Source organism: Cetorhinus maximus, chromosome 1, assembly GCF_964194155.1.
Source record: "Cetorhinus maximus chromosome 1, sCetMax3.hap1.1, whole genome shotgun sequence".
In the NCBI taxonomy this organism is placed as follows: domain Eukaryota; kingdom Metazoa; phylum Chordata; class Chondrichthyes; order Lamniformes; family Cetorhinidae; genus Cetorhinus; species Cetorhinus maximus.
The window spans coordinates 108,910,994-108,929,242 of record NC_135879.1 but is presented as its reverse complement, the minus strand read 5'-3'; the positions used below and the strand labels follow the sequence as shown (position 1 = coordinate 108,929,242).

At 42.2% G+C, this 18,249-nt stretch overlaps 1 protein-coding gene across 1 annotated transcript in view; it reads left to right on the top strand.

Annotated features, from left to right (window-relative positions):
- Positions 1-18,249, top strand: part of LOC144686750 (protein FAM184A-like) — a 296,008-nt gene that overhangs the window by 247,507 nt on the left and 30,252 nt on the right. The window contains exon 4 of the mRNA XM_078552418.1: positions 952-1,115. Within this exon, the coding sequence (XP_078408544.1) occupies positions 952-1,115 (164 nt within the window). The remainder of the gene's footprint in view (positions 1-951; positions 1,116-18,249) is intronic.

Here is an 18,249-nt window from a genome sequence, read left to right as displayed (position 1 = left end):
CACTAGGTCTCTGTCTCATTCCGGCCAAAGTGTCTCCTCGCTGATCGTGTGCCTCTTACTGATCGTGCGCTTAAAAGGTCCCTTTCTTATATAGATCTGTAATGAGTCACTCTCTAGCCTAGCTTCCTGCTACAGTTCTCAACATCTAATTTGGGCCCTATTCAGGCAAAGGGCTTTAGGGTGATTGACAGTTAACTGCCACTAAGACAGTTGCCTGTTTAACAAGGCTACGTAACTTAAAGGCTATTAATTCTGGGTTGTTAGTTCTAGGTCAGAATCTGACTCTTACTCCAAAAGTGAACTTGAAAAAGATTTACCAGTTGAATTCCCACTTTGAACCAAATTCCCAAGTATATTCGGGGTAGAGCAAATAAGAATGGCAGATTTCCTTCCCTGAAGGACATTTAATTCCTAAAACAAGAAGTTATATTCTAAAACACATGAACCATGAACTAGATATTCACAACACTTTATTGACTGTGCTTTTCTGAGATGTGTGTTGCCAAAATATTATTTTAATTTAGTTGTTTGCATTGCCAATGCCACATCACTTTTGTGCTCCCACAGCTTGCCTAACAGTGTGGAATAGAAAACCTGTGCTATTGCTAAATGTGGCAAGTATGGTGCTAAATAGGATTAGATCCATGTTCATGGCCCTAATACTGGTGATATTATGATATGATACATATTAGAATTGATGCTAGTGATAACATTACAGGATGTTTCAAATGTATGACTAGGTTTTGGATTCTTGTTTTTTATCCCTTGAGGTCATAGCCTTCAAAATAAAGGCTTGAAAAGCAGCACAGATCTGTAAGCCATTATTACAGATGGATCAAATTTAACATTTGAGCTACACATGCAAACTCTCATTTACTACTCACTCCTCATTAATATCAGACCTGTTGTACATCATCCTGTTATGGTATTGTATGTCATTTTCATATCTAGATGAGAACAAGGCTCTGTCCGTATCCGAACACAATGCCCTAGCAGAGGTGGATGACTTGAAGAACCGTCTGTCAGAACTAAAGCAACAGTTAACAGTGTGGCAACAGCAGCAATACCAGGGGAATAAAGACACTGAGGCTGAACACAGTCAACAGCTGACACAGGTATAAATCAGACCAAAGGAACTGCTTTGATTTAATTTTCCTATGTCCATAGATTATCTATGTACAATTGCGACCCATTTGTGCATAAAGTAGCCCTTATGATATCAAGCCATTCTGCAGTTTCTAGAGTGGGCAGCTTTTTAAGGATTTACCTCTCACCGTGACACTGGCACACACTCCATTATTACAATAATCATAGTCAAATATCAGTAGTAGCCTCTAGTGCATCCTGGTCTCTTTGCTATCTCTCCATTTCTCCTTGTTTATTTCATCCAAAGGAGTAACTGAAGGGAAATTGCCATTGGGAAATCCATTGTAAAATATCATGGATGTACCCAAAAATGGGAATGCTCGTACACATGGCACAAAGTCCCCTGTGGAAGTAAATAGAAAGAGAAAAGAGATTTAAGAAAAGCATGAAAACGAGCTCAAAAATAACCTTAAAATATTGCTACAAATGTTACCAAAGGGTTGTCTAAACAAGTTCCTCGAAGAGTATGGAAAAACAAACAAGACCCAAAAATATGAAAATACAGGTAGATAAATCCATTATCTTCTCCCCTATCTATTTGGTCTGTCATCTCTTCAATGAAATCCAACATATTAGATGAACATTACCTCCCACTCCAAAAGCCATGCTGCCTCAGAAACCTAATACCCCTCAAGATCATTTAAAAAAATTTATGCAATCATGGATGTGGGCATCGTTGTTAGGCCAGCATTTATTGCCCATCCCTAATTACCCTTGAGAAGGTGGTGATGAGCTGCCACCTTAAGCTGCTGCAGTCAGTGTGGTATAGATACACCCACATTAGGGGAGATGGTGGCATAGAGATAATGTCACTGAACTAGTAATCCAGAGGCCCAGGTTAATGCTCTGGTGCATGGGCTCAAATCCCACCACAGCAGCTGGTGGAGTTTAAATTCAATTAAGAAATCTGGAATATAAAGCTAGTCTCAGTAATGGTGACCATGAAACTACCATCGATTGTTGTAAAGACCCATCCGGTTCACTGATGTCCTTTAGGGAAGGAAATTTGCCATCCTTAGCTGGTCTGACCTACATGTGACTCCAGACCCATAGCAATGTAGTTGATTCTTAACTGTCCTCTGAAATGTTCAGTTCAAGGGCAATGAGGGATGGGCAACAAATGCTAGCCTTGCCAGCGACACCTACATCTCATGAAATAATTTTTAAGAAGTGCTATTTTGAAGGGAGTTCCAGTATTTTCACCCAGTGACAGTGAAGGAACGGCGATATAATTCCAAGTCAGGGTGGCATGTGACTTAGAGGGGACCTGAGGTGGTTGTGTAGACAAACAAATCTTGAAGTCCTGAGCGAAGTGCAGCCTTCCAGGTGCACATTGCTTATGTGCTGTTGTGAAACACATCGGCAAGTTTTCCCACCGACGTGGGCCAACGATCCAGTGGATGGTGAATGAGTCCTGTGTGATAGCCTTATAATGATATGCTGATGTGTTACAATGAGGTTCCCAACATCCGATGACAGGAAATGCAGCCCGGTATTGGTGGGCGGAGCAGACAATCACAAACTGGTTTCATGACGTTGTGAAATCGATTTTTGACCTTCTCGCTATATTGTCCGCTTAAGCCACTGAACCCGCCCAGTGCAAGCGGGCATGGAAAATCATGGCCAATAATTTACTATTTACATTGCACCTATGGAACTCCTTTTTTACAACTACAGATTCTATTTAACTCCAACTCCAATTCTTCCCCTCCCCAAGTCCCAGTCTTGTGGGATTCAATCTCCCCCGGTATTCTTGGCCCTTAGGGAAGACATCTTGGAGACATGAGGGCTTTCTTCTGCATTTGGAGTAGATCACCATCTGCAGAATAGGACAACACTTTAGCAGCATTGCTGGGAAGCAGAGTGCAGGCTGCAGGGTGACTGAGCTGCAAGGACAATGAAGACTTTTCAACAAAAGGCTGATCCGAGGGAGAAGACTGAAGAGAATTGAGCTTTGGACCCTCTGGTATTAGAAGAGAAGAACTCAGGAAACTCTGAGGAACTTCTTGTTCCCTCGAAGGACTGTGAGAAGAAGCTTCAGGAGAACAATGATCTTCAACTCCAGTTAAGACTGGCACAACCGTATCATCCACTATTGTGTCAAAGAGTGAGAGGCTAGTGAAGATCTGAGATTTCAATTAACGTAGACAACAAAGGAAAGAATGACCAAATTCCTGTAAGACTGTTAGGAAAAGAAGAAAAAATGATTCTCAATGATATTTCAGGAGGACTGTCTACTTTCTGTAAGGAAGCCACACTTCTCTCTGTGTGAGGTTGCTCCACCATGGGTAATGGAAAGAATTGCTGAGGACATGGAGACAAGACAGCCTCATCTCCTGTAATGAGATGAATTTCCTGCAGACAATTAACTCTGGGACAAGATTGCTGTACAGGAATCTGCAGCTTCAGAAGTGCTAAAGATTCTGCCGCAGCTTCTATGCTGACATCCATCTCTAGAGGGAAGAAGACTTTCAGCTGGCACTGAAGTATAGGTGGCATTTGATTTTCACCCCGGAAATTACCAGCTCTTTAGCTAGGTGATCTACTACAGACTCTGACATGGACTCAGGCAAAGCATCCTCTCTGGAAGATCCTGCATGGACAATAGGAGATAAACTAGACAACCCATTGATAGATTCAGTGGAACTGAAATGCTACTTGGCCATTAAAAATATGGCTGACTCCTCCAAAAAAACAACAGAGATTTTGTAGGGTGTGTCCATCAACAGGAAAGACAAATCATCCTCTAAGACCTCAGCCTGCAAGAGATCATTCACTGCTGCAAGGGATTCTTCTTCATCACTTTCTTCTAGGAAGAACAAATTCAGATCCAGCAGGTCTTGGTGGGGATGATCACTGCCTGTATCCACCATGTCTAGCCTTACTTCATGACGAACTGAGAGATTTATAATTTCATTCTCCACCTGAAGGCCTGAATTTCCCCTGTACAGATTTGTAAGGATAACGCAAGTTACAAAATCAATCTTATACTCTAATATTCACAGTAAGTACACAGTCCATGTAAACCAATTGTGATCTGTGATCAGACACACCACACTCTGAAACCAAGTGACAGATGCTATGAATCTCTCCTCAACTGATGCTGGGAGCCTCAGGAGGAGGCCAAGCTGGAAGCATACAGCAGAAAGGCAAAGCATTCTTCAACTTTATCAGGAGTAAACAAAGGGTGCAAAGAGAGGTTGATTCACTAAAAATGAGATTAGGGAAATGGTGTCTGAAGTATTTGAATGATATTTTTCAACAGTATTCACAAAGAAATGGTGGGGACATTTCCAAAATTGGGGGTATAATGGAATGAATTCTTTTCTTAAATCATTTGAGAGGACACTCTGGGGAGGATGTGAATGTAGATAAGGTTTCTGACTCTGGCAGCTTTCACTTGCTGAAGGAGCTGGTTCAAATGATGGTGAGTTTTTTTTTCAGTTCATGGAGTTCAATCCCAGAGGACTGGCAAATAGAAAATGTGATTTCCAGCTCCAAGGAATGAACCATCAAATTATAAATCTGTAACCTTTATTTTACAATTAGAAAATTATTTGACAATATTACAAGGAGAGGTGGTGTAGTGGTAATGGACTAGTATTCCAGAGGCCCAGTCTAATAATCTGGGGACACAGATTCAAATCTCGCCACAGTCATAAATCTAGAATTAAAAAGCCAGTCTCAGAAATGGTGACCATGAATTGATTGTCGTAAAAACCCATCAGGTTCACTAATTCCCTTTAGGAAAGGAAATCTGCCGTCCTTACCTGGTCTGACCTACATGTGACTCCAGACTCACAGCAGTGTGGTTGACTCTGGAATGGCCTAGCAAGCCACTCAGTTGTATTGAACAGCCACAAAATCTAAAAGGAATGAAACTGTACGGATCACCCGGTATCGATTTAGGCACCAGAAATGATAAAAGCAAACCCAGTCTGGACGACCCTGCAAAGTCTTCCTTACTGACATTTGGGGGCTTATGACAAAATTTGGAGAGCCGTCCCACAGACTAGTCAAGTAACAGCCTGACATAGTCATGTTTACCAATTCATACCTTACAGACAATGTCCACTATTCCTGGGTTTGTCCTGTCACATTGGCAGGACAGACTCACCACAGGTGGCAGCACAGTGGGATACAGTCAGGAGGGAGTTGTCTTGAGAGTCCTAAACTTTGACTCCGGATCCCATGAAGTCTCGTGGCATTGGGTCAAACATGGGCAAGGAAATCTCCTGCTGATTACCAGCTACCGCCCCCACCTCCTTTGATGAATCAGTACTCCTCCATGTTGAACACCAATTAGAAGAAGCACTGAGGGTGGCAAGGGCACAGAATGCATTCTGGGTGGGGACTTTAATGTCCATCACCAAGAGTGGCTCACTAGCACCACAATTGACTGAGCTGGCTGAGTCCTAAAGGATATAGCTTCTAGACTGGGTTTGCAGTAGGTGGTGAGGGGGCCTACAAGAGGAAAAGGTTTACTTGACCTTGCTCTCACCAATCTACCTGTCACAGATGCATCTGTCCTTAACAATATTGATAGGAGTGATAAAAGCAAAATACTGCGGATGCTGGAAACCTGAAACAAAAACAAAAATAGCTGGAAAAACTCAGATGGGTTGGAACACAATGCCTAGGAGCTACATTTTTAAATGTAGTACTAATAAATAAGTGTTAAGGAGATACCAGAGTATGTCTTTAGTCTGTCGATAATCAAGTCCCACGCCCAGAGTCCAAATAGAAGAAGGAACCATTGAGTGGAGAACAGCTTGATAGTAGCTCACAACAAATTAGCAGAAAGAGGAGGCACACTGGAGAAAGGTAATGATGATCGTACCTGGTGAGCCTGGTACCTTGTCCTGCCCGTTTGACTGCCTCGAAGGCATGCAGTGACGCCAACAGTCGGAAATATGGAGACGCCATTCCTCCAATACCAAGCAGCGTCAGATCATCACGAAAAGTAGAAAAATATTTCAAGTCAGTTCCTTTCTATGGGCTGAATTTTCCCCCCGTTGGGGGGGGACGTTGAAGGCCGGGCGCGCACAGGCGTGCTTCCGATCGGTGCCCCCAATTGGGGGCACGGCGCCATTTTACATGGGCAGGCCAATTAAGGCCCGCCCAGCGTGACATCCACGCAGAAGCGCTATGCACTCCCTGTGCGGGCGGGGGTGGGGGGAATCCCAAAATCGAGAGTGCGCTCTTTCGTGCATGTGCACAAAAGAGCGCACTCATCTCCCTGAGGCTAAGTGCAGCCTCAGGGAGATCTGCTCTAAATGTACAAAACCTAAAAATAGAAAATTAAAATTTCCCTAACATGTCCCCTCATGTGACAATGTCACATGAGTTGGGACATGTCCATAATTGTCACAAAAACGTTATTAAAATTTTTTAAACCCTACATGAAACCTCATCCGGTCCGTGGATGAGATTTCATGTTTTTTCTAGTTCCCGCTGGGGCTCCTGGCCTGTCCGCCAACCTTAAGGTTGGACGGGCAGGTCCTTTAATTACATAATTGACTCTGTCAATGGCCTCAATTGGCCACTGACAGGTCGGTGGGCGCGCAGCTGATTTTGCTGCGCCCCTGCCTCCCTGAAAATTTAAATGGGGCGCGGTGACGTCAGGAGATCCCCCCAACATCATCCTGCGTCATTTTACGCGTCAGCGAGCAGGCCCCGTCGCCGACGCGTAAAATCCTGCCCTACATGTGGTTTGATGCACGCTTTAATCAGCGGTCGTAATGACCTGGGGAATTGATTGAATCATTTCTAATCGACCTAAATCGCCTAGCTAGTTCTTGCGGATATGCGGCACTGAAGGATGAATAAATCCATGATTGCATAGTTGTGGGTGCCCAGGATCAAAAACTCTCTGACTTTCTGCAAACCAAAGATGATCTTACTTTGGATCAAGCGGTCCAGTATGCGAGACAGGCCGAGGGAGAGAATTAAAACGGGCTACAATTTGGCTTGACTCCGAGGTTTCACATGACTCCATTGACTGGGTAGGCTCATGGGCAGTAGCCCAACCTCACAAAAGCCAATTAAACCAGTAAAAGGGTGGAAAAATCCGACGATGGCAGCCATTTTGAGATGCTTGCGTTGTGGCGTGAAAACCCAGCAGAGAGGCTAGGACTACCAGCAATCTGCATGGAATACTTCCAGTGTGGCAAAACTGCACATTTCAAGTGTTTCTGCAAATTTAACAACTTTCATTGGAGTAGAAAGTAATTATAAAACACACTCCATCCAAGAAATGGCAGATCAAGATAAAGACGAAAGTTCCTACAGGAAGTAGATGGTCTTAGCCCAGGCTGTTGATCAGTCACAGTGCAAGTTCAAGGCTTCGATTGCACTTTTAAAATTGAAACTGGAGTTGCTGCAAATATATTAGCAGATGATCTCAACTGGCTTCAGCCGATGACCCTTCAACTATCAGGCATCAAATTACAAGGTGCAGGAGGCATTGGCCTTCATATTAAAAGCAGCTTATTGCTTCTCTCAGCCACAAGAGGCAACAGATCGTTGATTCTCTCTATGTTCTTCACAATCAAAGTACATCCTTATTAAGTGGCGATGTTGGCATACTTCACAGAATCCTCGAAACCAGATGATGCCCAGGATAAGGTTGGGCCAGGAATAAAAGTTCTAAACTGGGGAAAGGCTAATTTTACTAAGTTGAGATACGATTGGTCCAAGTGGACTAGGAGCAGCTACTTGCAGATAAAACAGTGTCAGAGCAGTGGGAGGCATTCAAGGAGGAAATATCAAGAATATGAGGCAAATATGTCCCCCTAAAGACAAAGGGGGGACCAAGTCTGGAGAACCCTGGATGTCAAGGGACATAAAGGTTAGGATTAAGGTAAAAAGAGAAGCTTATGGCAGGCACCGAGGACTCAATACGGCAGAGTCACTAGAAGAGTGTAAAAAGTGCAGGGAGGAATTTGAAAAGGAAATTAGGAAAGCTAAGAACGTGCATGAGAAAGCATTTGTGGGTAGAATAAAGGAAAAACCAAAGGGGTTTACAAAGGTATAGTTGTGGGTGAAGGAGTATTGTAATATAGTTCATCTTTTCTTGTTTAATAAATGTTTTTTGCTTTTGTTAAAAATTCATTAGCTGACTCCGGTGACTCTGTTCAGTAACCCCTCTTCATGTATCTAAACAAACAAATAAAAGTTAGGTTCTATCAAATTGGATTCCACCCTGGGATCAGGCTTGTCCAGTACTAACCTCACATGGGGATCATAACAAAGTAGGGGCTCGTAGGGGAATTTTGAAACGCGGACAGCGGGTGATTGGACACGGAATAATAATTGTTTACGGTTTCTTTTTTATTCATTCACAAGATGTGGGCTTCACTAGCTGGCCCAGCATTTATTGCCCATCACTAGTTGCCATTGAGAAGGAGGTGGTGAACTGCCTTCTTGGACCGCTGCAGTCCATGCGGTGTAGGTACACCCACAGTGCTGTTAGGGAGGGAGTTCCAGGATTATGACCCAGCGACAGTGAAGGAACGGCAATATATTTCCAAGTCAGGATGGTGAGTGACTTGGAGGGGAACTTCCAGGTGGTGGTGTTCCCATCTATCTGCTGCCCTTGTCCTTCTAGATGGTGGTGGTCGTGGGTTTGGAAGGTGCTGTCTAAGGAGCCTTGGTGAATTCCTGCAGTGCATCTTGTAGATGATGCTCACTGCAGCTACTGTGCGTTGGTGGTGGAGGGAGTGAATGTTTGTGGACGTGGCACCAATCAAGCAAGCTGCTTTGTCCTGGACGGTGTCCAGCTTCTTCAGTGTTGTGGGAGGTGCACTCATCCAGGCAAATGGGGAATATTCCATCACACTCCTGACTTGTGCCTTGTAGATGGTGGACAGACTTTGGGAAGTCAGGAGGTGAGTTACTTGGTGCAGCATTCCTAGCCTCTGACCCATTCTTGTAGCCACAGTATTTATATGACTAGTCCAGTTCAGTTTCTGGTCAACGGTAACCCTCGAGATATTGATAGTGGGGTATTCAGTGATGGTAATGCCATTGAGCGTCAAAAGGCAATGGTTAGGTTCTCTCTTGTTGGAAATGGTCATTGCCTGGCACTTGTGTGACATGAATGTTACTTGCCACTTGTCAGCCCAAGCCTGGATATTGGCTAGGTCTTGCTGCATTTGGACATGGACTGCTTCAGTATCTGAGGCGTCGCGAATGGTGCTGAACATTGTGCATCATCAGTGAACATCCTCACTTATGATGGAGAGAACATCATTGATGAAGCAGCTGAAGATGGTTGGGCCAAGGACAGTACCCTGAGGAACTCCTGCAGTGGCGTCCTGGAGCTGAGATTATTGATCTCCAACAACCACAACCGACTTCCTTTGTGCTAGGTATGACTCCAACCAGTGGAGAGCTTTCCCCCTGATTCCCATTGACTTTACTTTTGCTAGGGTTCCTTGATGCCACACTCAGTCAAATGCGGCCTTGATATCAAGGGCAGTCACTCTCATCTCGGGAGTTCAACTCTTTTGTCCATGTTTGAACCAAGGCTATAATGAAGTCAGGAGCTAAGTGACCATGCGGAATGCAAACTGGGCCTCAGTGACCAGGTTATTGCTAAGCAAGTGCCACTTGATAGAACTGTTGATGACCCCTTCTATTACTTTACTAATGATCAAGAGTAGACTGATCGGGTGGTAATTGGCCAGGTTGGATTTGTCCTGCTTTTTGTGTACATGCAATTTTCCACATAGCTGGGTAGATGCCAGTGTTGTAGCTGTACTGGAACAACTTGAATAGGGGCACGGCAAGTTCTAGAGCACAAGTCTTCAGTACTATTGCCGGAATATTGTCAGGGTCCATAGCCTTCGCAGTATCCAGTGCCTTCAGTCATTTCTTGGTAGCATGTGGAGTGAATCGAATTGGCTGAAGACTGGCACCTGTGATGCTGGGGACCCCCAGAGGAGGCCGAGTTAGATAATCCACTCGGCACTTCTGGCTGAAGATTGTAGCAAATGCTTCAACCTTATCTTTTGCACTGCTGTGCTGGGCTCCTCCATCATTGAGAATGGGGATGTTTGTGGAGCCTCCTCCCCCAGTGAGTTGTTTCATTGTCCACCACCATTCACGACTGGATGTTGCAGGACTGCAGAGCTTAGATCTGATCCATTGGTTGTGGGATCGCTTAGCTCTGTCTATCACTTGCTGCTTATGCTGTTTGGCATGCAAGTAGTCTGTGTTGTAGCTTCACCAGGTTGACACCTCATTTTTGGGTATGCCTGGTGCTGCTCCTGGCATGCCCTCCTGCACTCTTCATTGAACCAGAGTTGATACCCTGGCTTGATAGTAATGGTAGAATTGGGGATATACCGGGCTGTGACGTTACAGATTGTGTTCGAGTGGAATTCTGCTGCTGCTGATGGCCCACAGCACCTCATGGTTGCCTAGCCTTGAGTTGCTATATCTGTTCAAGATCCATCCCATTTAGCATGGTGGTAGTGCCACACCACACGATGGAGGGTATCCTCAATGTGAAGCTGGGACTTTATCTCCACAACGACTGTGTGATGGTCACTCCTACCGATGCTGTCATGGACAGATGCATCTGCAGCAGGCAGGTTGCTGAGGATGAGGTCAGGTATGTTTTTCCCCCTTGTTGGATCCCTCACCACCTGCGGCATATCCAGTCTAGCAGCAATGTAATTTAGGACTCGGCCAGCTCGGTCAGTAGTGGTGCTACCGAAGCACTTTCATTATAAGATGGGTTTGGAAATACTTGACCATTGGTGAGATCTGTGAAACCTTTTAACAAGTATGTGAAGGTAAAGAGGTACTGGACATAGGAATTGGAGTTGCTGTGAGGCATATTATGCTAGTTGGAATTTGAAATTGCTTTGGAGGCTGTTAAGACTTTTACAGATGGAAACTGTAACTCTGACTGGTTTACAAAAATTAACCAAGAGTAAGCTAATGGAATTGGCGGATAAACTGAAGATAGAATCACCCGAAGGGGTCAGGAAAGCAGGTATAGTTGGGATAATAGCGCAACATTTAAAACTGGAAAGGTTAACAGAGAGACCACATTCTCCAGGGGGCGAGTCACAGCTGGAGGTAGTGAGACTTCAGTTACAAATGAAGAAGCTTGAACTTGAACAAGCAAAGGAAATGAAAAAACTTGAATAGAGGCGAAAGAAAAAGAAAAGGAAAGTGAAAGAGAATTTAGGAAGCTGGAAATGGAATTTCAGGCAAGAGAGAAGGAACGAGAAAGGGATTACCAGCTTAGAAAACTGAAAGTTAAAAAAGAGATCTCAGATGCTGAGGGTGGTTCTGATGATGAAAAAACCAAAACCTAAAGCCCAGTGGTGAGATATTTAAGTTTGTGAAGGCTCTCCCAACGTTTGAAGAAAGGGATGTAGAGGCATTCTTTATTTGGTTTGAGAAGGTGGCTAAGCAAATGAAGTGGCCAAAAGAAATCTGGACATTACTTTTACCATTGATTGATAGGTATACGTCATGAGATTTATGCTTCACTTTCAGAAGAGGTATTGGTGGATTATGATGCAGTGAAAAAGGCTATTCTGAATGCATATAAGTTAGTCCCTGAGGCATACAGGCAGAAATTTCAGAATATAAGGAAACAGCCTGGGCAGACCTATATTGAGTTTGCGAGGGTAAAGCAAAGTAATTATCTCATTGGATAAGGGCATTAAAGGTAGAGATGACATATAAAGCTCTAGGGGAAATAATTCTCTTAGAAGAATTTAAAGATTCACTTCCCATGTTTGAAGACCAGAGTGTAAAAACAGCTAAACAGGCAGCAGAGATCGCAGACAATTAAGAACTGGTCCATAAATCTAAACCCTTTTCCCATCATCCCCATAAACCCGAGAAGAATAGAAGACAGGAAGGTAAAAGGAAGGCAAGTAGCCAAGAAAGAGAAGGGATGATTGGGAATTCTCGAGAAATTTCTCCTCAGACCAGAAAGGACGATACTGAGGGTAAAGTGACATTTGAAAGTCTGCATGTTTTCATTGTAGCAAGGTAGGACATGTTAGGACAGATTGCTGGAGATTAAATGGTAGACCTATTGCAGTAGTAGGGACGCCTAAGGAATCCTCAGGAGAGGTTACATCAGAAAAGGAAATGCTTGTTAAAACTGTAGCAGTGGAACAGGTGAAACGTGTTCCCTTAGAATATACAGGAAAGGGAAATGTGGTTCAGGATAGTCCAAAGAACTCTTCTTTAATTACTGGTGAAGGAAGTCAGGATAACAGAGGTTCTGGATGTTTTGTGTTGAAGGGGGGCATGTTGCCTTACTCCTCCAACAAAATAAGCAAACAGATTAAAATTTTGAGAGATACAGGGGCAGATCAATCATTGATGGTGGCTGATGATACAATTTGTGTTCCAGGGAGTTCCATGAAAGAAAAAGTATTAATAAGGGGTATTATTGGAATTTATTAACCTGTTTCTTAGCGTAAAGTTAACTTACAAAGTCACTTTGTAAATGGAATTATTATGTGGGAATTATTCCTAAATCATTATTGAAGGGGTAGATTTTATTCTGCATAATGATTTGGCTAGTGGAGACAGTAATGTGGCAACGACTGTATTGCAACAGGCAGTTGACCATGCTGATCTTAAGCAACTTCAGAAAACTACTGTGGCCAAAAATTAGATAATTATTGCAGATAACAAGCAATTGAAGGAAAACCTGATTAATGTAGAAAACCTACTTTCATGTATGAAAGAGGAGTTTACTAATGAACAAAGAGAGTTGATGAGATCAATTGAGAATCAGTCACAGAAAGTAGAACATTTGATTGAGGACTTGAAACCCCTAAATTATAAACTTGTAGAAGCAAACTTAACAATGGTCAATCTTCAGTTGAACATCAAGCATCATAGTTACTATGAAATATCTTGGAAAGTGCCTTGAACAAGAAAATGAATTGTTGGTAAATCAGAATAATAGGTTGAAAGCAGAATTAAAAACCAGAACTAATGAACTGTTAGAACTTTGTCTTGGAAAGAGCAATGAGATTCTCAAACTTCAATGCAAACTGGAGAAGGTGAAGGAGAAGATGTGTGGTATGGAGGGTCACAGTTCAAAAGTTGTTCCTATGAATAAACATTTCTTGCTGAATTGTGGTCCAGCTGAGCAAAGAACTGATCCAAGTAAAATTACTGATATATCAAACTCAGTAATGGACGATATGAAAACAACTAAAGTGCATGCAGAAATGGAAATCAAGAATTGCCAACAAAAAGTACTGAAAGTGCAAAATGGTCTGGAAAGGTTAATGACCAGAGATACTGATTTACAAGGTTGCTGGTGCTAATATACAAAATACAGCAGTTGGAATCCAGGCAAGTGGACAGTTTGCAAAAGACCATTCAAAACCTCTAAAGGAGCGGAATGATATAGTTCGTGATCATGCAAAAGAATTGAAGGGTTGGAACGAACTATGAAATTCCACGGAGAGAGGATAATTGACATTGCTCAAAAAGAAGTTGAAAAGACCTGTTCAAAATGGGATCTGGAGAAACAACAATATCATAAAAAGTTTAAAAATAAAACCAAGCAGGAGTACGAAATCCTCTTGTGTGGACGTAAAAAGCATCTCAATAACATCTTGAAATGGCAAAAAGAGATTTTAACCAGAGAAGAAATGAGACATTAACTCACAAAAATACTATTTTGACTTTATTAAATCGAAATAAGAATTTACCACATTTGAGTTCGGAAAATGAGCTTGAGGATGGAATTGCACCTACAGCGAACAAAAAGGATGATTGGACTGTAGACTTAAATGAAACATTTTTTGCTGAGTTAAAGACTGGGAGTAAGAGGAAAAAGAAACATATGGGTTGAACTATGATAATGCTATGGCGTGAAAATTCTACTAATCTTATCACATTTATTGATTTTATTTAAGTACATTTTTGTAATTGGACAATATGATGTGTAGTTGTGAAATGAAATAGAGAATGTATTTATATAGTATGTAATAAGCTATTGTTAGAGGGTTATGATATTAAGTTTGTGTGAGGCGGAGGTAAAGCCATTGTATAGAAACCTTCACTGTTGGGAAGCTTTCTCTCCTCCAAAGATGAGAGGTGTTAGAAAATGGAGATAATTTAAGCGAGCTATATTTGTTTTTGTAGGTGTTAGGAATGAGTTTTAGCTTTAATGTTTAAGTTTGATTTGTATTCCTATATATGTGTGTTAAGAAAGGTCAAATTAAGTTTTAGTTTCACTTTAAAAGGTGCCTGCATTTCTAATGAGTGTTTTACAACTGTTGCAGCTAAGTTATACAAACAAGAGTAGAAAATCTGGTCTGTTGCCTAGCAATGGGGGTCCAGAGAGGCAGGGCCCTCCCACAGACACACATAGAAAAAACTAGAAACAGCAGTTTGATTTGGAAGCTGTATGAGTTCAATTGGTTTTGAAAGTGGCTGCCAGGAGAGACTGGAGCAAAGGGGACAGATAGCCAGTCCCAAGCTAAAGAAAAGACCCCAAAGTCCAGGGCAATGGAACAGGAGAAAGTCCCAAGAAGACCTTCTAGTAAAAGGGAAGTACAGGAACCTGGAAAAGGCCTTGTTAAGTCAAATTAAGAGTGAGAGGCAGAGAGAAAGGCTCCAAGCTTCAGATTTAAAGAGACAAAAACTGTGGAAAGTAGGTTTAAAGTGAGAACAGCTTGCAAGAGGCCAGAAGATCTAAAGAGACGGATGAAGGTCTGTAACTCTTAGCTATGGGCATGTGAAGCAGTGGTGTACTGTTGACGTTTGAGTCTGAGAGGAAGTGTTGTTTTGGGAGAATATTCCAAGGAGAGTTCTTGGAAAGTGGAGATTGGAAACTCTTGTGTGAACGGAATTCAGTGAGACTGGTTGGCTAACGGTGTAACAAGCGTCTGGGGGGAGTTGAGGAGAGATCCAAAGCATCTGTCACTTGGTTTCAGAGTGTGGTGTGTCTGACCACAGGTCTCAATTGGTTTACATGGAGCGTGTACTTACTGGGAACATTAGAGTATAAGTTAGCTTTTGTAACTTGTGTCATCATTACAAATCTATATATATATATATCTAAAGGTGTAGTTGAGTGTGAAGGAGTATTAAAATATAGTTTATCTTTTCTTGCTTAATAAATGTTTTATGCTTTTGTTAAAAATTCATTAGCTGACTCTGTTCAGTAGCCCCCCTTCACGTATCTAAGCAAACAAATAAAAGTTAGGTTCTATCAAGTTGGGTACCACCCTGGGATCAGGTTTGTTCAGTAGTAACCTCAGCTGGAGATCATAACAGGTTCAAGATTGTGGCTCACCATCACCTTCTCAAGGGCAAGTAGGGATGGGCAATAAATACTGGCCTTGCCAGCGACACCCACATCCCAAAAACAAATAAAAACAAAAATGACGCTTGCTTCATGATCCCTATTTGCAGCCCTTCAGTTTCTTGGCATTCCTCGGCTTATCTTAATAGAATTCTCTGTGCCATTTCTTTCCTGAATGTTTAATCATTTTGTATGTTTTCTCTTCCTCTTGTCCCTGACCCATTTCAGGGATAAATTCCATTTACATCTTAGAAATTATTCCTTTTGAAATATTCTGCTTTCTTTCTACATCTTTTTATCCGAGTATTATTTCTCATCTTTACTATTGCCATGCAGTCTTTTGTATCCTGAAAGAAACATCTTGTTAAAAACATAGATAAAAGCAAAATACTGCAGATGCTGGAAATCTGAAACAAAAACAGAAAATGCTGGAAAAACTCAGCAGGTCTGACAGCATCTGTGGAGAGAGAAACAGTTAACATTTCGAGTCCGTATGGATTCGAAATGTTAACTTTGTTTCTCTCTCCACAAATGCTGCCAGACCTGCTGAGCTTTTCCAGAATTTTCTGTTTTTATTAAAATCATAGCCTTTTAATTGACTTCCTTCTATTTTTCCCTTTATGTCAACCTCTACCTTGGATTGCAGAACATTATGGTCACTAAATCCTAAACCTCTACTTTGTTCTTCCCTCTTCACTTATTAGAACCAAATCCAATATGGCATTGCCCCTTGGGAATTCCTGAATGCACTGTTGAGAAATGAGACACTGAATTTTAGTCAATTTCCATTCACGGACTGACTGTTCCTATTGTGCATTCCATATGTGGAAGGTTGAAACCCCCCACGATTACTGTAAAAGACTTGGCATTCATCGGAGTTATGGAGGGGGATTTCAACATGGGTCAGTGGATGGAATTGGGTGGGAGTGGGTGGCTTAAAAAGGCAAAAATTCTGAGTGTGTCAGGAAGAAGATTCCAACCTACTAACTTTCAGGTTATACTGAGAGCAACTCACTCCTAGGAGGCAGGCTGGCATTACAAGTATGTTACTGAGGCTGGAAGCCTTCAATTTAACCTGCTTTGCAGTTTTAACTCTTACTAGCCAAATTTACCAAATGTCAGGAAATCTGGCAGCTACCGCGATGCAAGGATAGCCTCTAGAAGATTAGCAGCTTCGCAGCATTTTTTGTGGACCAGGAAGAGCAGAGGTGCTTTCTTCCAGCCCCACAAGCTCCCACACAATCAGACTCACTGTCCATACTAATCCCACCCTGGCCCCTTGGAGCTAGGGATAGCCCAAGTAATTACAGGCCAGTCAACCTAACCTCAGTGATGGGAAAATTATTCAAAGAAATTCTGTGGGACAGTATAAATCATTATTTAAAAGATATGGATTAATCAATGACAATCAGCACAGATTTATTAAGGGAAGGTTGTGTGTGTCTAATTTGATTGGATTTTATGAGGAAGTAACAAGGAGTGTCGATGAGGATAGTGCATTTAATGCTCTCTACATGGATGTTAGCAAGGCTTTTGTCAAAGTACCACATGACGGACTGGTCAGAAAAGCAAGAGCCTACGGGATCCAAGGAAATGCAGTAAGTTGGATACAAAATTGATTCAATGGCAGGAGGCAAAAGGTAATGGTGGACAGGTGTTTTTGTGAGCGGAAAGCTCTTCCTCGTGGTGTTCAGCAGGGCACCAGACTATGTTCCTTGCTTTTTGCAGTATACATCTATGATTTAGACTTAAATGCAGGGGCCATGTTTAAGAAGTTTTCAGATACAAATATTGCTCATGTGGTTGATAGTAAGGGAGAAATCTGTAGGCTGCAGGAAGATTCCAATGGACTGAACAGAAAAGTTGGGCAGTAAAATGTAAAATGGAATTCAATCCTGAGAGGTGTGAGGTAATGCATTTGGTAGGGCAAACAAGACAAGGGAATACACAATAAATGGCTGGATACTGAGAAGTTTAGAGGACAGAGGGACCTTGGAATGCGTGTTCACAGATTCCTGAAGATAGCAGAACAGGTTGATAAAGTGGTTAAGATGATAGGCGGGATACTTCCCATAGTAGATAGGGAGAAATTGTTCCCGCTCGTAAATGGATTGAGAACCAGAGGGCACAGCTTAAAATGTTTTCCAAAAGAAGCAGATATGAGGTGAGAATAAAACTTTTTCACACAGCGAGTAGTTAGGGTTTGAAATGCACTGCCTGGAAGTGTGGTGGAGGCAGGTTCAATTGAGGCATTCAAGAATTCATTGGATGATTATTTAAATAGAAACAATGTGCAGGGTTATGGGGAAAAGGCAGGTGATTGGCACTCAGTTAAAATGCTCAGAGAGCCGCACAGTCACAATGGGCTGAATAACCTCCTTCTACACCGTAACAATTCTGTGATCCTGTGATTTATTAGCTGAAACATAGAATATCAGAACAGGGAGATTATGCTAGAACTGGGAAATTATGCTAGAACTGTACAAAGTATTAGTCAGGGCACAGCTAGAATACTGTGTACAGTGCTGGTCACTGCATTACAGGAAGGATGTGATCACACTAAATAGGGTACACAGGAAAATTACAAGGATGTTGTCAACAATAAGAGAATTTTAGCTGTGAGGAAAGATTGGATAGGCTAGGGTTTCTTTCTTTGGAACAGAGGAAGCTGAGGAAAGATTTAATTGAGATGTAGAAAATTGAGGGGATAAAAATAGAGCAGATAGAAATAAGCTATTTCCCTTAGCTGAAAGGTTATTAACCATGGAGCATTGATTTAAAGTAATTGG